This window comes from Epinephelus moara, chromosome 23 (genome assembly GCF_006386435.1).
Source record: "Epinephelus moara isolate mb chromosome 23, YSFRI_EMoa_1.0, whole genome shotgun sequence".
NCBI lineage: Eukaryota > Metazoa > Chordata > Actinopteri > Perciformes > Serranidae > Epinephelus > Epinephelus moara.
In genome coordinates, this window is record NC_065528.1 from 32,150,949 (window position 1) to 32,174,221 (window position 23,273).

Below are 23,273 nucleotides of genomic sequence, written 5' to 3' on the forward strand. Positions count from 1 at the left end.
TTGTTTGACGCTGTCTGAGTGCCCTATTATTTAATATAGCTCACGCTCACGGGCTGCAGGCAGGTCAGCCCTAGCTTCATACTGGAGAAATGTCACATATTGAACATCCTATCACTCATTTAGACAAAAGTAGATCGGAAAATAGAGCCCAGGTTGAAAAACACATTAGTTCCCCTTTAAGATGCAAATGCATATCCAGGTACCAAGGAAACTTAATGTGATTTTAAGTAGGGATGGTGCATTAATATTACAGTACCTTCCATTATTATGAAAAGTACAAAATCAAATTTTCATGCTAAAACAAAAAACGCCCATCGTTGAATCTCAAAATCTAGTCTGACTTACTGGGAGTAGACTGCAGCTAGAAACCTCTGGGCCGCTGATTGAGGATGACATTCTCCCTTCCGTCCGCTATCTGTGTGTTACTGTTTCCGATCCCCTTCACTACAGGAAACAATATCCTTGAAGCTATCAATCTACACGCTGAAAACGGCAAGATCTGAGGCAGATTTGGATCGTGCAATAAGGTGTGCCTGCTCTGTTCTTGTGGTGAATTGTTGTAAAGATCTACAACATATAACTCGTGGCCGATTGTCCGAGTTTTCTGACCTGGCCAAACGCAGTTAATTTGCCACATCTTTTAGCAACACTGGCTATGTTTCCATCCAAAAGTGATTGGAATCATTGGGAAATGCGCATTAACAGAAATATGAATCCTGTGTGTTTCCATTAAATGTACGGACTTTGGTGAAAACTACGAACTTGCGCAAGTTTTCCACAGAACCGGAAACAAAACAAGTCTCGCATTCTTCTTCTTCTACGTTTTCTGGCGGTTGGCAATCAGCTTGTAAATGCATTACCGCCTTCCCGACCCGGAGTGTGGATATCACCATGGAGAGAGGTGCGCTACGTCAGACATAATTTGAACATAACTGTTTCCATCCCCCGTTTTGCAAATCAACATTTTTTCAAATCAACCAAAACCGGGCTAAAGCGAGCGAATTTTAGTTTGTGTGAATCAGGGGATTTTAATTCGAATTTTGGCGTTTCCATCATAATTTTCCGATGCGATACTTCTAGATGCGCATCTAAACAGGCTGATGGAAACATGGCTACTGACTTTGCTAACGTACCGTTCCGATAATGTCGTAATAATCCTGCTGGAGTCACATACAGCAAGGAAATCATCTGTGGTTTTAACACACCCACTGAGCTCCTCCAGAGCCAAAGTAAAGCCAGGCTTCTCTCGGGATCCGATTATTAAAGTATGTTTGTCTTTTTTTAATCAGGAAATGTTGTCTCACACAGTGACATCCGAATGTTTGTTTTTTTGTGACCTTTTTTGTGTGGGGCCATTTTAATGACAGCGCTTGCCTCCCTATGTGAATATGTTGCACCGAAACAAATTCACCCAGACACTATTTTGCAAGAGCACCCATCTCTGCGTTCATTTATATTCCCTTTATGTATGAAAGTAGATATGTGTGTTTCAAATGTTGTAAACATCACTGCTCTCAGACTTCCAAATGTCCTTTATGAGGGCATAGATTGAATCGATGGCACCAGAGGGCGGAGTCAAAGGTTTCACACTACAAGTGAAGCGACGGTGGAGGAGGTCGTAGTAACGTACCTTTTAGAGAAGGCAATGTTGTAGATGGTGGTGGTTTGGGAGGCCACTAAATACACTGCAGCAGGACAGAGAACTCTTTTCACTGCTGATTCATTCTGCCATTTTTTAAATGTCTTGATCATCTTCTACAGTCATATCTGGCTTGAAATACCCAACACTACTGCCATGATCTCTCTTGGTACTGTTTCGTTAAGTCTGTTAAGAAAATGTGCACAAAATCAGATTCAATTAATGCAGAGTGCGTTTCCATCTACGTCTCTAACATTGAACATAAATGAGCCCTTAGTGGGTTTGGCTTGTACTGGTGGTGGGCGGGGTTTGTAGGGGCGTGTCTTGTACGCTTCAAATTACCAAAACAGAACCATCTGACCCGTATTTGTGCTAAAAAAGAATTAATAAATCATTTAAAAGTTGCATTGATTTAAATTTATAGGTGATTGTAAAAAAACGGGGGCATTATTGAACAGTAAATATACCTGAGGTATTAAAACACAGAGGGCAGAGAGGGTGTAGAAATACATGAAACATGAAGTGATTAATGTGTCATCTTACACAGATACTCAGACTCTAAAAGAGTCATCAAATAGAAAATATTTCACGTATAGTTTTTTTTAAATGTTGTGGTTAAATGTTATTTAGTGACTTCACTGGAAAACTACTGACTTCCCATAAAATCTTTCCAGTCTTTGTCTTTCATCTGACTGTGTCTGTGTTCTGGATGTTTCTTCCATTCAGTGGAGCTGGGACTGGTTCCAGCTCTGCAGCCAGCTGATCCTCCAACTCCCTGCCCACTGCTGGGTCCATCTGCTGGGCTTTTCACTCCTGCTGCCTCCAACAGACTCTGCCACCAATCTGCCGGAGAAACTGTGTAACACAGCACCATATATGTCGACTATATAACGTAACAGTGTAGTGATACAAGAGGCATGATAATAACGTAGAGAAGAATAAAGTTCAGGGATGTTTTAAGGCGTGGAGCTGTCCATGGTGCTGAATGCCAGATATCTCGTGGGGCTTTGAAAAGAATCAGGTCATGTGACCAAAAAATGAATAAAATAGATCATTCACAAATCTTCTAAATGTGCTGTATTTATTGTGGAGAGAAGTTTTACTTCATACTTAAGTCAAACTACCACAGTGGAGCAATAATACGTACATTTCCCATCCGGCAAACTGACAAGTATTGTGTTTGTATCAACACGATACTCACTAGAGCTCCAAATGTGGATTAATCCACTGCTGAAAGTAGTCCCCCATCAAAGGCACTAGTTAGTACAGAGAGTCGTTGACTAGAGATGATACGCCGTCTCACGGTGGTCACTTCCTGTCAGCGTTACAGATCAGAAGCACAGAGAGTTGTTGACTAGAGATGATACGCCGTCTCATGGCGGTCACTTGGTGTGAACAGGCAGCTTTTTAGAACGTTGCAGAACGGCGCATTGCAAGTAACTGCACGTTTTAACTCATCGTCTCCCAAATCTTTGGTCTGAACTGGGTTTAAAGACTTACATTATTAGTAAGAACCAGTGGGCTGAAACTGAGAGACAGGAAGTCAGGAAGCACTGAGAGAGACATCAACACATTGTTGATTTTAGTCTTTTCATGGGATTTGTTGAAAATAAAGAAAATATAGATACACCGACCTCCTCCTTTAGAAATACATCAAACTGCACTGACGCACAATAATGGATTTTACAGTAAATGCCAGCTTCTGACGACAGCCTACAGATTTCTTTCACATTTCCAGGAAATATATTTTTTCCACTGAAAGCGTATTAAGTGTTTTCATATCTCAGGTTTGTCTGAATAAATCCACCACACACAGGAGCTCCAGTTTCATCTTTTTCAGACTCTCATTGTGAAGTCGTATTGGCTGGCTTATAGTCGACCCACTCATCTGACCTTCCTCACAGCAGAGGTGAGATAACTTCCAGGCTCCAGTGAATTCAAGCCGAGTCTCAGAAGCCCAGATAAAGTCAAATTAAGCCTCAAAGCAATTCCAGGCTCGAGGTTTTTATAATTTAAGCCTAAATAACTAAATCCTTCATTCGTTATCTCAGTTATCTGCATGTGCGGCTTAATGCTAAATGAAGGTCGACTTCAGAGGAAGCTTCTGTGTAACACTGCGGTCTGAGCTTCATCACTGTGTTTCAGGTTTTTATTAAAAATACATTGAATCAGGCTTCTGTTACCACATAGATTACAGGTATATCTATTCTATAATAACTCATCATAAAGGTTCAGTATCAGTATCAATAAATATCACCAGCAAACAGTGTGTTGAAATGCAAAAGACAAACAAACAAATTTGTATCAATTTTCTCAGAAATGTGACAAACTCATAATTTGACTCTGTGTCTTATATTTGAGACTTAACGAATAATTTTGACTGAGCACATCAAAAGTTGTCTTGTTTTTTAGAACTAAACCATCGCTTTTGACTTTCATTTCCTTTTTGAGGGTAAACATTTGGAGTTACTCCCCCAATCCCAAATGGATCCCTTACAGACTTGTTGACTCAAGCCCTAAGCCCTTACAGACCTAGGACCAATTCCATTTCTTCCCCTTAGCCCGTGTCTTGGCCCTTCCCCTTGGTCAGGTTAAGAGCTAACCTGATGGAGAATTGGGACACCACTTCCCCTCACGTGAACGCGCAAAACCAAGGGGAAGGGCCAAGACAAAAGTTATAAAATCACAGTTATTCAATGTACTTGTAATTTCCACTTAGTAGGTTAATTAATATATTCAATTTAGATTAGTGAGTTAAAACTTTTCCAGCAGGCACCGGACGTTAAAATGACGCCAGAAAGACATTGAACTTTTATGTCGGACAGACGTTATATTTGGTTGGATTGAAAATTGGGTCGACGATATTTTAAATGTCTAACTATAATAGATTTTTACTTTGTGTAGGTGCGAACACCATTATGTTTTGCAGATGTTGGGTTTTGTTCTCTACACCTTACAACTAGATGTCGTTATTTTGCGTCAACACTATGTTGGCATGACATGTTTTGATGATGTTGGATTTTGGTTACTTAAAAGGGATAGTGCACCCAAAAATGAAAATTCAGCCATTATCTACTCACCCATATGCCGAGGGAGGCTCAGGTGAAGTTTTAGAGTCCTCACATCACTTGCAGAGATCCAAGGGGAGAGGAGGTAGCAACACAACTCCACCTAATGGAGGCTGACGGCGCCCCAGATTCAAACGTCCAAAAACACATAATTGAAACCACAAAATATCTCCATACTGCTCGTCCGTAGTGATCCAAGTGTCCTGAAGCCCCGACATAAAAAGTTGTTTGGAAAAACCTCATTTGAACTCTGTTTTTAGCCTCATTGTAGCCTGTAGCTCTGACTGCCTCTCTGGGCACTGCGCTCACGTGTGCACGCTTTCGCACGAGACCAATGAAAGCACGTGAACACACATGAAGGCGGTGCCCGTGTCTCATGGTGTTGCGCAAGCGTTCAAATGATGTTTTTCCAAACAACTTTTTATGTCGGGGCTTCAGGACAATTGGATCACTACAGACGAGCAGTATGGAGATATTTTGTGGTTTCAATTATGTGTTTTTGGACGTTTGAATCTGGGGCGCCGTCAGCCTCCATTAGGTGGAGTTGTGTTGCTACCTCCTCTCCCCTTGGATCTCTGCAAGTGATGTAAGGGACTCTAAAACTTCACCTGAGCCTCCCTCGGCATATGGGTGAGCAGATAATGGCTGAATTTTCATTTTTGGGTGCACTATGCCTTTAACAACACAACTTTAAACCAACAAAATATCAAAAACATGTATCGTCAGTATTCAACATTTTACGGACATTGAATTTTGACCACCTTGCATCACAACCTAAATTCAACCAAATATTAATATCTAATGGGTTGGTGACCTCTGGAACATGGAAGAGCTCTATATGTCTATTTTGACGTTTGTATTAATAAGTCAAATTTGTTCATCTTAACACACATAGGCTGAGGTATGTTACAGCCACTGTGGCTTCAAAAGCTTCCAGAGGCCATTGGCTCGCTATGTCGAAAAAGGGTGGATATGTTAATGCCAACCAATGGCATCGAAGCTTTAATGTTCTAAACTCTTGAGACATCAGAAATGTTTTTATTAACAGGGCAATTAATGTTATTTTTTACCTGCTAAGACGATTAAATTTGACTTATCAATACCTATGAATGTTTTTGTTTTTCTGGCATCAATGGGCTTCCATACAGGCTGATACTATTGATCAGTTGCTGCTCTGAAGCCTGTTAGACTCTTTCTGTCATGTAGTTTTCACACATGACCACTAAATAAATAAATAAATACAAATAAATAATAAATAAAAAAAGAATCACTCTGCTGGTTTCTCCCTGTTACCATAGCAACACCGGGGTATTTACACCAACATGCAGGCCCGACTGTCGCAAACTGCTCAGCAGCCAATTATGGGAAACGGTTAGAGCTGCTTCCTGCTGCAGATTCCTCCAGTCAAAGTGAGAGCTGAGAAAAACCCCAGCATGAGTGTTTGATACCAGCAGCAGAATATATAGCAAACACACTGTTACATAACGTGATGCAGAGGATGTTTTAATGTACTGAGACCTCGCAGCGTCCATTGATTTAATTTCTAATAAGGTATATTAGAGTAAAATGAGTGTGAGGCGCGCTGTGGTGGGTCGTGCAGCTCGGTGCGGACCTGCTGCTGTGTTGTTGGGTGAGCTGGTGCTTTTGCAGATACTGTAGTGCCAACTGTGTTTTACAGTCTGTCTGCATTGCGTCGAAACCCCCCTCCTCTCCTCTTCCTCGCTCCCCTCACTCACTCCCTCTCTCCTAACCCCTCCCTCCCTCACTTCACTCACTTCTCCTTTTTCCTCTCTACATGAAATCCTGCAATATGCTTCCAAATTACCGGAGACACATCCTCTGTCTCGTGCGCCTCTGAGCGCGGGATCTAGGGGTTTTTTGCCGTTAAAGCCTCCGCGGGTTTTTTTTCACCGCAGCAAAAGGAGAAAAAAAAGCAGGAGCGCGGCTTTCTGCTGATGCTGCAGTGTCCAGTCTTCCCAGTTCTCCCCATCAGACTGGGAGCTTTATATCTTGTTTTTCTCTGCACCAGTCTCCGTCCTCTCCCTCCTTCATCTCCAGCATGATTTTACCAAATTGTCAGTCAGGATTTTTGCTGCTGAGCTGCGGTTTGAAGCCGTCTGAAGCCTCCTCCTCCTCCTCCTCCTCCTCCTGCGGGCTGCTCCGATCGACGCTGAAAACCTACACCAAGAGGATACGGATGTTGACCAAGACAACATAGTCTATTAATTTTTCAGAGATACTGTAAAACGATATCAGTATTAAACCCAAGTGGGGAAAGGTGTGCGCTGGTGAGGACATTCCTTCCATCCGCTGCTCTCCAGCTCAGCTCAGGTACATTTTTATTCATCTTCTTAAAGCATATTTGACATTTAGAGGATATTTATTTGTTGATTTGAGTGTGTCAGATCTTTGTGTGACTGGACAGTAGTTGATGTGTGAGAGGAAACTGCAGGTCCTGATGTGCGCAGAGAGGAAGCGCAGCAGGACTGCAAACTTGAATACTGATGTATGCGGTAAAAATACAGCAAATGCAGCACAGGCTACTGTACCCTGCTGCATGGTGTTTTTCTCTCCTGCTGTTGGAGCAGATACAAACAGGATGTGAAGGGAGATCTATGTGCTTTGTGAGACCAGTTTGTTTCACCCTCTGGCAGGTGACGAAGCATCGCTGAGAGAAAGATGTTCAGCTCGGAGATGATGATGATGATGATGGTGGTGGTGATGATGATGGAGAAGGAGGCTCTGCACAGCTCGCGGCCTCAGTAGAGGCTTCCTCACTTCGACCTGCTGTCCTTCACCTTCACGCCGCTTCCTCTTCCTGTCCTCCACCCGCCAGGAAGGATGACCGTGGTGTCCACAGAGAACATGGACGAGACCTCCACCCTGCCGGGACACCCGCAGGACCCCTACCCGCCCGACGACGACCACGACGACCACGACTGCTGCGAGCGGGTGGTCATCAACATCTCGGGGCTGCGCTTCGAGACCCAGCTAAAGACACTAGCCCAGTTCCCCGAGACTCTCCTCGGGAACCCCAAGAAGAGGATGCGCTACTTTGACCCTTTACGAAACGAGTATTTCTTCGACCGGAATCGCCCGAGTTTCGACGCCATCTTGTATTATTACCAGTCAGGGGGACGGCTAAGAAGACCGGTCAACGTGCCGCTGGATATGTTCTCAGAGGAGATAAAGTTTTATGAACTTGGCGCGGAGGCCATGGAGAAGTTTCGAGAGGATGAGGGATTTATCCGGGAGGAGGAGCGGCCCCTGCCAGAGAAGGAGTTCCAGCGGCAGATCTGGCTCCTCTTTGAGCATCCAGAGAGCTCAGGACCCGCCCGGGGAATCGCCATCGTCTCAGTGATGGTTATTCTTATTTCAATAGTTATATTTTGTTTGGAGACATTACCAGAGCTGAAGGAGGATCCCAGCCAGCGGATGCGCCAGATCGGGAACACCACCGTGTTTTACAAAGCAAATGTCCTCACAGACCCTTTCTTCGTGGTGGAGACGCTCTGCATCATCTGGTTTTCATTTGAGTTGATAGTCCGGTTTTTCGCCTGTCCCAGCAAGGCGGCGTTCTTTAAAAACATGATGAACTCTATTGATATTGTGGCTATAATCCCGTACTTCATCACACTTGGAACAGAGCTGGCCGACGACCAAGACAACAAGGAGGGGAAGGGAGGAGGGGAACAGGCCACATCTCTGGCTATTCTCAGGGTAATCCGTCTTGTGAGGGTGTTCAGGATCTTTAAACTGTCCCGACACTCAAAGGGGCTCCAGATTTTGGGGCAAACTCTAAAGGCGAGCATGAGGGAGCTGGGCTTGCTCATTTTCTTCCTCTTCATCGGTGTGATTTTGTTCTCCAGCGCTGTCTACTTTGCCGAGGCCGAGGAGAAGGAGTCGTTCTTCACCAGCATCCCGGATGCTTTCTGGTGGGCGGTAGTGTCCATGACCACTGTCGGCTATGGGGACATGTACCCCGTGACCATCGGGGGGAAGATCGTGGGCTCGCTGTGCGCCATTGCCGGAGTGTTGACCATTGCACTCCCGGTGCCTGTCATTGTGTCCAACTTCAACTACTTCTACCACCGGGAGACGGAGGGTGAGGAGCAGGCCCAGCTGCTCAATGTCAGCAACCAGAACTTGGCGTCGGACACCAACTCGAGCCGCCGCAGCTCCTCAGTGGTCAGCAAGTCGGAGTACATGGAGATAGATGAGGACATGAACAACAGCATCGATAACTTTAGGGAAGCGAACCTTAGGACTGCCAACTGCACGGCTCCCAGTCAGAACTGTGTGAACAAGGGGAAGCTGCTCACCGACGTGTGAGGCAGCGTCCGACGCACCAGTGTAAATATTGTAGAAATATCTGGATGCTTTATCTCCATTGGTGCATTTTATTCTTCTTTTGCATTGAATCATTCAAAACGTGTGTGAAGACTTTTCAGAGTTCAAGGCACACGTGGTAAATTTAAGGTAGAAGCTCAGTTATTTCATGAAAACACAACGACAGACTTGTTTGGCAATAGCGCAGAGATCAGCAGGTGTCGGGAAATGTTTTTGATAAATTATTGACTCAATCTGTACCAGTTTGAAAGATGTTGGTGTTGATGAAGCAGAAAGAGTATTAAAAGACAACACTGCCGATATTTTGACCATTCCAAATTCACTAGCCTTTATCAGACAGGAAGTGTCTAACAAAAGACATTATGGTCGATATGAATGAGTTGCACTATGGGAAATGTAGGAACCAGTGCCCCGAATTTCAGTCTCTGTCGCACCAATTTTTACTGTTCTTTTAAGATATGTCTTGAAAGTGCTCCTTTAATTGATTTTTGTACCCAGATGTGTGGACATACATCAGGTTTAGGCTGTTAAAGCACAACATAATTATCTCTTATAGGTCTCTTAAATGTAATTTATAGAATTACACCTGGGTTAAGATGAATTTAGATGGAAAAAAATCTTTATTTGGAGCTTTTAATGGCTACAGATTGATGCACAAGAGAGAAAGATGGGAGCAAATGAAGTCATGTGAGAGTAAGACTTAGTTTGAGGGAGGGCAAATTTATTTGTGTAGCACCTTTCAACAACAGGATTAAAATAAAACGGAAGATAAAAATAAGTTGCAAGAAAGTGCAAGAAATGAAGACGCAATCCCAAAGTTAGCTCAGTGAAAGTCAGTTGCAAACAAAGGTTTGAGTTGACAATAGAAATTCAACATGACTAAGCGCACTGGAACATGAAGGCACAATTAATTTGACATTAATTTATCCAAAAATTTCCTCGACACCTTTTCGGCTTTGTGCAATAGACTCGACTAAAAAAACAAAACAAAGCCCAACTGAGATTTGAAGAACACGTTCGTGGACGACACATTTTGAGTGGATTACAGTTGAAGTTCAGGCGTGTTTTTCCGCGGCACATCCAGGGACATTTTGGGAAACTCGACGCCAGATGTTGACGGATGTTTTTCAGGCACCTTATCAGAAACAAACAGGAAGTGTGCCGAGCCTTGTGGAGGATTATCTGCACTGCTGCTGCTGCTGCTGCTGCTACAGGTCGGCTGGAGGTTCCCTGTATGATGCCATGCAACACTCCTTTATATAAACGCATGTGGAGACTCTCTTCTCTCTTATATCGGCATGCACAAGACGTTACCTCATTTTTATTTTTACATTTTTTTTTTCTCTTCCTGGACCCTCATCTTCTCCTCCTGGAATTTTTTCCCTCATTTGTTTTCACCAAAAGTGCACTGGCTATTTATTATTATTTATTTCAAAGCATTTACGTGTTGAATGTTGAAGCATTAAGGGAACAGGAACACTTCTTTTTCGAAGATCATGGCATGTCAAAATACTAAAGCATTATGGCCTAATTAGCTATGGTATAGCTATGTATACTCAATGCATGACTACAGTATTAAATTGCTTGCAGTTGTGGAGGGACCTCGGGAGCTGGGGGATGATGATGATTCTCCTCATTATTGTCAAGCTAACGACAGGATACGGTGCATGACGGAGCAAACTGCCGGAGGGGACAAACCTGCTAAAAGAAAAAAAAAATAAAATAAATAAAAACAAGGCAAAAAAAAATCAGAAGAGACATATCCGACGATCTCTTTAAAAAAATGACACTTCAGAAATAACATCCTCCTTTTTCATTTATTTAAAGCTTTGATCTTGATGATGGAGTGCATGGGATCATTTTTATGTGATTTGTGACCCAATTTCTTTTCTCTCTTGCATTTGACTTTTAAACAGTTTGAAGAAGGAAAGCAGTAATATTTAACAAATTTCATAGATATATCTAAAATTAGTTTCTAGTGCCTTGAACCCCGTCTCATTTTAGAATTGACTAAAGTGCCTCCCGTTCCAATAGACAGCAAAGAGCTTACTATGTGCAGCTTATCTTCTCCTGCCATAAAGATGCACTACTCCCTGCACACCTGGAAAAGAAGAGGGTAATCGACTAACATGTTTCGATAAAGATATGAATATATTCCATATTCTGGGGCCAGATTACTGGGCCTGTGTAAACTCACGCTTGTCCTGGTTGATGACACATGGCTGCAGTGCACAGTGAGTGAGATAGAGAAGTTAAAATATGGATTATTTGAACAAAAATTCAAGAGAAACTCTGGTCTTTTGTTGGTCAGACACCTGCAGGTGCATGAGTTTGACATCCTTAAAGGGACGTTCCAGTATTTTTCAACACATTCTCAAAATTGTGGCTGTTCTAACTGTGGGTCATACTGAAGAAGAAACTATATTTACATGCTTGTCTCCGAGTATGAACAGAAATAAAAACACAAATTACCCTCCTGGGTTAGCTGTAGAAACATTAGCTAACAAAGTAGAGATCTAGCCTACTTATGATTCAGTTTGTCGGCTAGTTGTTAGCACCAGGGATTAGCTATTAGTAGCTAACTGCATAGGTTTGGGGCAACTAAATGGCTAACCTAGCTAGCAAACCAATTATCAAACTAGTGTGTCTCAAATTGCACACTTCTGTTAGCACACTTCAAAGTAGTACACTACGTACGAAACTACGTTCTTGCATGGTGCGATTATTTCAACAGCGTAGTGTGGTCTCAAATCATGCACTGCCATTTTGCACTTACAAGAAGTGCCTCTTCTTCTTTGTCTTTTTTTTAAATGGCAAAACAGAGGAGAATTATCGCCAACATTTGACACCCACACTTGAACCAAACTTACACCACAGTGTCAGTGTTGATTAACATGTGCTGCTGTATCTAGGAGTAGCTAGCAAATGCTAACAGTATCCAGCAGGCTAAGGGAAGCTTCCGCTATGTCACAAAGATGGCGACCCACTCAACTGCATTTTCCCATAGTATGCAGTGTGGGCGCATTTAGCGCACTTGTGCACTCAAAATATTAAGTGTTCGGTACAGAAGTATGCGATTTGAGACACACTGTTGGAGACAAATGCTGCGTTCAGTAGAACTCATAAGCTTGTGTTAATGACATTGGAAGTTGTGAAGTCGTGTGTAAATATGGTCACTTCACGTGAGCACGATAAACAGGACCCCATTTGAATGCAGAAATTAGCATTACCAGGGATTAGCCATAATAAAGGCATAGGGTTGCATTTATGTGGCAACTAGACGATTAACCAGCTAGCTGTTAGGTTAGCCAACAATCTATTTTTCATCTACACTTATCAAAACGTATTTATAAATTCATCGCCTATAAAGCACTTAACAGAGGTAAACAGATACTACAATTGTTACTGTTTGGATAAGCTAGTTAGCAACAGTAGCTAAATCAGGGAGCTAATCCTGCTGTACACATTGGTTTGAAATTTGAGACAAGTATTTGGAAAAATGTATGTATAATTTAAGTTTATTTGGAAACTTATAGAAAACGTCTTACGCCCTTTTGTGTGTGTGTGTGTATTTTCCAAATTTTTACAACAACAATGGTGTGTGCCAAGTTAGCATGACCAATTAGTCAGAATGACCACAATTATGAGAATAATGGTGAATTCCACTTGGACTGGGACGTCGGAATTCCAAAGTTCCCAGTCGTAAACGTCAACTGGAACACTGTCCTGAAGTCACATTTCCAACTGGGAAAGTCAGACGAACCTCAGCAACTCTGACCTAGCTAGAACTGGTATTTCTTGGAATACGGTCAGTTTGGGTGTGACGTCAGTCTGAGGTTGGAAAAAATACCAGAATTTCCCTTTAAAAGTTAATGAGATAGATCATGGATATCTATGATTTATTTATATACTATTGTGACTGGTCGTGAGCAAGATTAAGGCATATAATAAGGCTCATTATTTTCAGTTTTGTAAAAAAAATAATACAAATAACAGAGATACATTTGCAGTCAGGAATGTAGCCAAGTTTTTATAAATAATAAGATAAGTCCTACATGTGTTTTTTGAATGACGACTGTTTTTATAGCCTGGTTTCATTGATTTAACTTGCTTTCACTGAATCATTTGCAGACATTTTTTAAAGGCAACAAATTGTCTTGTTGTTGGAAGGATACAATTCTGTTGATATTTTATGTATTTTTCTTTTCGTCATCAGTCCCATGTGCACACACAAACCAGCTATTCTAATTCCTCTAACCCACAATCCCACTGGTTCATACTGAACATGTAGTGCGTCACAAATATAGGAAATAGTGCATTTGTTGGGGACTATTTTCAGCATTTGTGGCAGCAGGACAAGGTGTGTGGGGTTGAGTCAAAATAAACTACAGTGTGTGTGTTCATGGTAATGAAGGCAGATACATCCACTGTTGATTTGGGTCTGAACATGAAGAAAAATATATAATATCACCAGACTTATCCTGTAATGTAAATGTACAAAAATCCTCACAAGGCCTGAATTCCCACTGAAAGTGAAACACACTGACAGGTTGAAAAACCCTCCTAAGAACACTGAGGGCACGACCTCATTGTCTTTTAACGGCAGCTACATCTCTGACTGCAGCAGGAAACATCTCAAAGGACTCTCGCAGATCTGCAGCACTGTCAGCAGCTCTCGTGCTGTTTCACTTTGTATCAGCTGCCACAGCCAGAGGAGCATGTTTACAACGTCCTCTGGCTGCTCCAAACACTGCCGTTTTCTGATTCCTGGGACCAAAATATGCTGCTGAACAGTAGATCTGCTCCTCACAAAAGAAACAGACACCATCTGTTTTGAAAATCTGAAAACAATGAGCCTTACATGTCCGCCTAATGTGTCTCGCTGGGGTTGTTTTTAAGCATCTGACCTGCTGTATCTCCATCAGAGTGCTTCTCAACACCAGCACTGCAGTGTTTTCAGTGCTTGGTTGAGGCTTACATTGTCCAACATGTCCTCACATGAGGCTACAGATAATAGGGAGAAATTATGGGGGATATATGTGTTCAGTTGTGGATGTTGCTGTAGAGAGATAAAAGATGAACACGACCACAGTGGAAGCAGCCAGTGTTTCCTCTGCAGAGCAGCTGAACATTACCACAGGCATTAGTCACTCTGCATGCCAGCAAAATGGCGCTGCTGCTGCTGCTGCTGCTGCTGCTGTTTTGTTTTGAGGAGAGAGCACATGGCTGTGTGAGGAGAAGGATGTCTCTGCTGTGGTGCTTTCATGAGGACACAGTGTTAGAGGACAACACGAGGACTGATTGATGAATATGGATGATGTAAAAAGCGTCCAACAGAAAAGAGGAGTGTTGACTCAGTCTGATCTTGGCTTAAATGTCACTCTGCAGTTCCCTCCTCCTCACTGCTGACACTTTAAAACTAAACTGTGAAGAGACTCCCGCACAAAATTTGGGTAGTTTCGTGACCCTAGAATATAATTAGGAGGGTGTTAATCCCACAGATAATTAGAAGATTTAACACATTAAAACTGATACAGTACTTGTATTTCTCAGAGACAAACATCTGAGAAGTATCCAACCCAAATGCCAGAAAGAATGTTGGCATTGTATGTTTCCGCAAACTATGAATACATCATATACGACGTTTCATATATAGTCCCTGTCGCTGTATGGTTATGTTTAGGCACAAAACCCACTAGATTAGAGTTAGGAAATCTCCTGTTTTGGCTTAAAATACCTACTTTTGTTGCCACATACACAACCGGAAATGTCTGTAAATGTAAAAAAAAAAGAAAGAAACACCTGCTTTTGTCACCACATACACAGCTGGAAATGTCCCAGACTGTTGCTAAAAAAATACCGGCTTTTGTTGCTTTAAACAATATTTGACGTGTCATGAACTGCCATGAAAAAGTACTGCTTTTTTGATACAAACACGTTTGGAAATGTTCCGACCTCTTGTTAACAAAATATCAGCTTTTGTCGCCACAAACACAGCCGGACATGTCTCGAGCTACTGTTCAAAAATACCTGCTTTTGTCGCTACAAACAAGGTTGATAATTTCTTAAACTCTCTTAAAGAAATACTGGCCTTTGTTGTGACAAACAAGGACGGACACGTCCTGAACTCTCGTTAACAAATACCTGCTTTTGTCGCCGCAAAAATGGCTGGAAATGTCCCAAAATCTCTTTAAAAAATAGCCGCTATTGTCACTACAAACAAGGCTCAACATGTCCCAAACCGTTGTTGAAAAATACAACAACCTTTGGTTGGTACAAACCAGACTGGACATGTCCCAAAATGACACTTTTGTTGCTGCAGTCGTGGCTGGAAATGCCTTGACCTCTTGTTAACAAAGTACCCGCTTTTGTCATTCCAGACACCGTTGGACATGTCCCAAACTGTGGTGAAAAAATACAAGATTTTGTCAATAAAAACACAGTTGGACGTGTCCCAAACTGTCGTTGAAAAAATACAGTTTTTGTTGTCACAGACATGGTTGGAAATGTCCCAAACTGTTGTTAAAGAATACTCTACTATATAGTCTACTCCTGTCTTGCTGCTTGGTAGCCGTCCAGATGTCATGCCATCCATTCTTCCTTCTCCTGATGAGAGACTCAGCTCATACACATGAAACGTACAAATGTATCTGTTCTTTGCAGAAACATACAATGCCACCACTTTTGTCCGGCGACTGGGCTGACCACATGATGAGTCTTGACTTAATGAGCAAGTGAAAATGACTGAATGTATCTCTGACACTTAGATGATTAAAGGATTTATCATCCAAATTCAGGCAGAAAAAAGCAGAATCTCTGTTAAGATGTTTTCAGTCTCAGGATTCAGACCCTCAAATGGAGGCATTTTTTTCTTGTAATGTGAGAGAAATCATTACAATCAACTCTTCAGAGTCGTCCCTTCTCTCATGTCTCCATGTGACGTTGCTCAGTGTGGTTTCATACCACAGTATCCCCCAGTATTGTTGTCCTTAGTGTGACAGCTTATTCTGAGAGTGAAAAGGCCAAAACAGTTCTGCTGATGCCAAATGGTGAGAAACTGTGTGTGATGTATCACACTGAGTGTCATTCAGGGAGTATTTTGTTGAGTAGTTGTGTGCAGGTCATTTGCAGTAAGAAGCGTGTCCTAATAAGGATCAACAGTGTTACATTGTCTTTGTCTGAAATCAACAGAAGCACAACAGAACTGCAACTTTTCGTCGAGCAGCTAAACAGCAGAGCCTCGTCTGAGTCAGTAGATTTGTTACATAAGAGTCTGCAGTTTTATGTTGTTTTTTTTTTTTCAACCAAACACTATGACAACTTATTTATTAATTTATTAAAGTGAAATCAGCTGCTGTGGGATTTGGTTTGGATAAAAAGTCTGCAGACTCATCAGCCAGTTTTAAACTCTTCCTTGCAACTTGGAGCTGAGTGTCATCAGAGTGGAGCTCTGTGTAAACTCAAAGCTCTGCTCATCCACCCACACAGCTGTTTTCACTTGCTTTACCTGATTAGACCTCTTCTGAGGACTGTGTGGGCGTGTACCCGCCGTGCTTGATTGACGGCTTGGACCAATCGTGTTTATGCACTGAGTTTGGTGACTTCATGTTGATCCTAGCTCTCCTAGAGGCCGTTTACACGTTGCCGGCTATTTTCATAAACGGACATTTCACCGTCTCCGTTTTCACAAAGATCTTCGTTTACACTTACCCGTGTATATATACACAAGAGCATGCCAAACCTGTAGGTGGCAGTGTAACGAGAAGCTCAAGCCTTCCATGTATCCATTGTCACCATAGCAACATAGGTCGCACTTTTGACACAGGCGCAAGTTCCGGCGCATACTGTGACGTCGACTGCCTATAACTCCGTTTATCTCCGTTTATCTCAGTTTACACGCAAACGCGCAACCGGAGTTTTCCAAAATCTCCACTCTGGCCGGAGTTTTTAGAAAGACTCGTTTTCAGAGGAGAAATCTCCTTTTTCGTGTAAACGAAGGGCACAAACGAAGGAAGATGTCTCCGTTTATCAAAATCACCATGTACGTGTAAACGGCCTCCTAGTTCTGCCAAACCTCACTCACAGCAGACGTCCAATCAGTCATCAGAATAAGTGAAAACACCTGTTTCTCTGACTTAGACACAGCTCCACCAAATCCCCGAAACTCATCAGAACAAAAACCTGACAGCTGGAGCTTATTAATCCAATTAATGGCTTTAATTCAGTACACAGCAGGTCGATAAACAGGCAGAAATATGACTCTTGGTCTGTTCAAAAAGCTGACTCATCAGCAGCTGCTGCTCTGATCACCTGCAGTTTGATACAGTTTGACATGTTTGCTGGTTTGGGACTTTGTTAGGGGCCGTGCACATGCTGTGTCTTTAACCGCAAGGAAGACGTGAGGTGCTGGGCGCTACTCTTGTCTTTTCTGTGCCAACTTTCAAGGACACGGCGGCACGTTGTATCTGAGGTTGCTTAGCAACCTTAACAAGCACTGTATCACAGCCTGTTTACCTGAAATCCTGAGTGCAGAGCTGATCTTCTTTATAAGTGTGTGAGGCCAACAATATCTTCTGTGGGACAGATGCTCTGAAACAATCAATTTCTTCTCCATATTTATCACAGACTGATATTAATGGAAGAAGGGAAAGATATCTGTCGGCTGTGACTGGTTGCTCCTCGTCACATGACATGCAGTGCGCACTGCTGAGCTCCAAAAGCTGAACTCAGTTTCTCCCATGGCGCAGCTGTCAAGCCCTGAAAAGCAGGTGCTTGGGAACGCGTACGCGCCATTCTGGTGTTTGAGTGCGCCTGCCACGCGTCTACATTGAAAACAATGAATTTGAGGGTGCAAAAAACATGGCATGTGTACGGCCCCTTGGACATTACATCAAGTCTGAACACTGTACTGTAACAGCCCAATCTTCTGCAAACCATGAAAGTGTCACATTTGCACGTTACTTTGTTGCTGATACGTTAAAACTTTAGGTTTCATCAACACTGTGGTTAACATCTGGTTATGTTTAGGAACAAAAAACCACTTGGTTGTGGTTCTGAAAAGATCATGTTTTGGCTTAAAATACCCAGTTGTGGTGGCACTGCTCCTGCTGGAAAAGCACTGATTTCTTGGAAAAGCAAAAACACTTTTCATGCAACTAACCCAGCAGAAAAAGCAGAGACTGGTTACTATAAAGCTGCTGGAAAAACAGCAATGTATCGCTAAAAATCAACTGGTTTTGTTGTTTGTAGGTTTCGAACAGTGGACTGCTGCTTGGCAGGCGTTTTGCTGTGACAAGCCACTCACTACGTCACTTTAGAAACTTTGAAATGATACGTATGAAACGTGCAAATGCTACGTATTAATGGTTTGCAGAAACAGTTTCCTCTGGTTGATGATAAATCTGTAAGACTGACCCATGTTTATCAGCAGTGTGCCTCATATCATGATGATTTTATCGATCCTAAAGTGCTGTTTAAATCTGAGCTCTTGAAGTATTGTATTGTTTTTGTGCATAAAAGTAATTTTACGTACAAAAAAGGTTACCAGGATCATAGTTTGTTTTAATTTGTGCTTCCAAGGTGACAAACCCACATCATGTGAACATGAGCAGGTTTACTGTGTGCAGATCCTCAGCTCTGGCTCCATGTGTGCAGCAGCTGCGTGTCATCAACCAGGCAGATTAAGGCTCGTTTCAGAAACCGCTGTTGAAGGTGTGAAGAAAAACTCCCTTTAATTAACGTTTCAGTGAAAATACATAAAAGCTATACGAAGGTGCTACGTGTTAAACATGCAGTCGGTCCGAGGGAGCAAAATTACAAACTTCACAACTTTTTATTTTTAAGAAGAAAATCACATAAAAAAAGTATGTTTGAAATTAGTTCTATGAAGAAACAACATCAGGGTAGCTGGTAGTCTTGTGGTTTTAAATTCTGTTTGTTCATACTCGTAGTGTTTTTAGGCCAAAGTTTGAGACATATCTGCACCACGAAGGGACCAAATGAAGTTTTTTAGTTTTGTTTTTTTTCATATCATTAGAGCAGCTGAACAGACGGATGATAAACAATAGAAGTCTTTTCCAGACTGTGGCTCATTATGTCTGAAAAAAAAAAGTGACTCTGTGTTGTTATTTTTATCTTTTTTGTTTGATATGCAGTTAACACCTTTCCCTACAAATTAAAATCCATTTTTATATAGAAACATTTAATATGATTTAGTTTACAAGCTTCAAACTGCCAAGTCCAAAATTTAATTTCCAGATGATCACATGATTGATCTTCAGTCAGCTGCATATCAACAATTTCTGTTCACAACAGGCTGTTTGGTTTAATTCTCTTATAATATTCTGTGACTGCTGACATAAACCATCAATGCAGAGTTTCTCAACCTTCACAGGACATTTTTTATGACTCATGTATTTGATTTATCTTTACCTAAAGCAGCATTAATTGTGGCGCTGCACAGATGGTGACAATTCTCTGTTGGTTTATGAGCTCACCACATATTATCATTTACCACACTTTTAATGTAAAAATATTGATGCACACAGCTTTAAACTAAAATACTGCATGATTGTGATCCACTTGGAGGAACGTAAAGCAGATTACTAAATTATATTTTTTTCTCTGAATCTGACTCTGTTAAGCAAAAGGAAGTTATTTAAGTGACTGTACTCAACATTTGCTCGTTTAGCAAATCAAATACTTCGATTTCTTAGAATCAAATTTTTGATTTTAATCTCAATTTTATTTTCTAGTTGTTTTTTTTTTAAAGACTGTTGATCAGACAAAATAAGCCCTGTTCAACGTTTATAATGAGCGTTATTGTCTTTAATTATTTTTGTTTTGTTTTCGTCTGTCTATCCATCCGATTTTTATGAATTTCTTTAACTTTGGCACAAACGTTCACTTTGACTCAAGGATGAAGTGATTAGATTTAAGGTCAAGGTCACTGTGACCTTGCATCCATCTCATTAAAAGTGTAAAAATGAAGTTTGAAAGCTTCATTCTTGACACCTGGAATAGTTAATAAAATATTGTGTATGCTCAGTGTCCATTGACAGATTAAGATTTTATGATTGATTAAACTTTCCAAGAAGAACGAGCTTTCATTGTCACTGAATTATTCATTTTCAGCTCCAGAATTTCAGTAGGAATTCAACAACAACAACAACAACAACAAAATCTTACATTACCAGCCTGTAAATTATATTTCTGGTTACAAAAATAGATCAGTTAAACATTTAAAAATAAAGACAGTTCAACATCATCAGTTCCCAAAGTCCAATTTGATGTCTGAAAGCTATTTTTTGCTGCTCAGAAATCCCAGAGGAACTCACAGAGACGTGTCGAGCCGCGGTCTAGCTAAAAATAAACAGGTTGAGAAACTCTGCATTAGTTAATGCTTCACAAGTGTTCATAGGAATGTCTGAGATTTTAAAAGCCATGACACGAGTGGTGGTGATGATGATGATGATGATGATGATGATGTAAAATATTTTTGAAAAGGAATTTCTGTGACAGTGTCATCATGTAGAGGTGAGACTGCAGACTGAGGTGCACGATCTCAACATTCAAACAAATGAATTCTGATCACATATTTTCGATCACACAGACGCTATTAATAACAATGATATTACTACATTGTTTTCTCTTCAGAAAAGACATTAATGAGGTTCACTCAGTCATTTAGCGATACAGTACATGTGTTCCCTCGTGTGATAACTTCCAGTCATAAGCCAAAGTCTCATCCCGACCGTGACAACTCAAAGCCCCAGTGCTGAAGACTTCACTTAAAAGATAAAATAATAAACATACGCATTGACCCTCCACTGGGCTGAGATCCTCCCTGAACCCTGCAGTCGGAGAGACTGCACCATCATTTCTTTTTCTTTTTTTAAAAGAAGTATTTTTCACATGGGTTCTCGCTGCAGTATGCAACGTTTGTCATTTGTTGGTGAGGCATAGTCTGTAACCTATGCAAGGTTAGTCGACATTTCATGTCCATGATCTCATCATATTACAACAGTTTCAATAAATTTTGAAAGATATGAGTTCTGTTGGTTCATTATTGACGTGAAGCTTTTATTTAAATTCAACATATAAGTAGTTTTCTTTTAAATACTCACATATAGTGTTTGCAAACCATGAATACGTTACATTTGCATGTTTCACACACACCATATGAATGTTTCTAAAGTGACATGTGAGCTGACTTTGTCATCAGGTGGTGCAGAGGATGGTGGATGGCGGGACACCTAGGCCAGATGGCTGCCAAGCTGCAGACCACTGTTGAAGAGCAATGAACCACAGGGGACCGTTGCTGTTTTTACAGCAGGGATAGTGCCACAGAAAGCAAGTATCAAGCCAAAACATGATCTCCTAATCGTTACCAAGTGATTTTATCACCTAAACCTAACCACATGTTAACCAAAGTGTTGAGTGAGACAATTATATAAAAGCAGCACTGAAGAACAACCTGTTTACTGTGACCCATATTTACATATATTGTTGGGAGGCAAACTTCATTGGCTTCAGTAATTGACCTATGGCTAAGCCACGCCCCCTGCACTCTCTCGGACAAACTATCAACATTCAGTGCCCGGCGCTATGGCAGGTGTCACAGTACACGGCATTTCACAGGAGGCAATTGATGATTTTTGGGGACATAACGATCAGATGTCATTGAGAAGTAACCAAAAGGGCCTAAACTACGCATTGGAGGGATATATTCATCATTTTATTGTTGAGAAGGTCGATGAAAAGCTTAAATTACAAGCCAAAATTTACAGGTCACAGTGTACGCTTGTGAACCGCATCTGGTTGCCGTCACCATCAAAGACAACAAGTTAAAGTGCCACTGAAGTTAAGGTTTTTGGCTCAGAATATGAGAAAAGGATAACGGCCTTTTTACCATCTTTACCAAGAGTGTCTCTCCGTTAGTTTGGTGCTACAGTATTTACACTGAATCATTCAGCATAACGTTTGCCAACCTTTGTTATCTCTGCCATTACAGATAAGTTAATGAAGCTAAGCTCCAGAAGTTAACGTTAGCTTAACTAGAGCCCTTTGGACAACAGCTAACAATGATGTACGATCACCAAAGTACAAAACTAGAACAAAATAGGCTAATGAACTCCCAGCAAACAAGGTGACATGATGAACAACGCAGCTAGGAGCTAACGTTAGGCTAACTTTAGCTAACGTTAGCTAGAGATGTTAAAGATAACTTTATATTTCTTTCCAGCAAAGTGACAATATGTTGCCTCAAACACAATGTTGACTTACCTTAGAACAGATGTAGACATCATTGTTAATCTTATTCACGTTGAGTTGATGTTGTGGTCTAACGTTACCACACAACTTTATCCAAAGGAGACACTTTTCTCGGTTGAGATGTGGTTTAAAGTGTAAAAAATACACCTGGTCGCCCAGCCTCTCAGGATACCTTGTGTCAGAGTTGCATGTACCCCATGCACACCGTTTGACCATTTTTAAACTTCAAATCTCAGAAAAAGCTCATAAAACCGAACAAAACTGACTTTCTGTAATGCATTTCAATGGACGTCCAGGCAGAGAATGTCCCAGTGTATGGGGATGGCTATACGCACTGTGATTGGCTCATCACGTTGAGGGCGGGACTTAGCCATAGGTCAGTTATTACGGTAGCGAAGGAGGAAATCTGGTGACTGTTAAGCACGCCCCCCCAGGACGTGCGCTGGGTTTGAGTTTTGGTGCAACTGCAACTGTTAACAGTCATATACGAGGTACTCTGTAGCTGTATTCAGACTTAGGAATCTAAGACCAACTGCATGTGATTGTATGGGTTGACGGAAGTATTGTTACTTTAACTTATTGGTACTTTATTTTTACCTTACTAATTGGCATTGATATGGAAGTTGCAAACTGATTTTTGGTTCAGAGGTCTAACAGAATCTTATTCCCCAACTTTCTATTTTTTCCCAGTGGGTTGATCACATGAGGTTGGTACAAGATCAACACGAGCAAAGTCAAACTGTGGGAGCAAACACATGTCAGAGCACTAACAGCAGAACGTTTAGGCGTGACCTCTCTAAAATAGTCCGGCATGTGAAGCAGCTCGGTGTCAGAACACGGTGAGCCTGAACAACATGAACATCACTGTGACCACAGAGAGACAGAGAAGGGTTAACAGCCAACACTGGAGCAGTTAAAGGAGCTACTGCAGTTATTTCATGGCT

General features: G+C 41.5%; 1 protein-coding gene across 1 annotated transcript; it reads left to right on the forward strand.

Annotated features, from left to right (window-relative positions):
* The first annotated feature begins 6,542 nt into the window (after positions 1–6,542).
* kcna1b (potassium voltage-gated channel, shaker-related subfamily, member 1b) lies at positions 6,543–21,066 on the forward strand. Its single transcript, XM_050035928.1, has 2 exons — positions 6,543–7,038; positions 7,362–21,066. The coding sequence occupies exon 2, from the start codon at positions 7,549–7,551 to the stop codon at positions 9,037–9,039; it is 1,491 nt and encodes a 496-aa protein (XP_049891885.1). The 5' UTR covers positions 6,543–7,038; positions 7,362–7,548; the 3' UTR covers positions 9,040–21,066.
* The last annotated feature ends 2,207 nt before the right edge of the window (positions 21,067–23,273 follow it).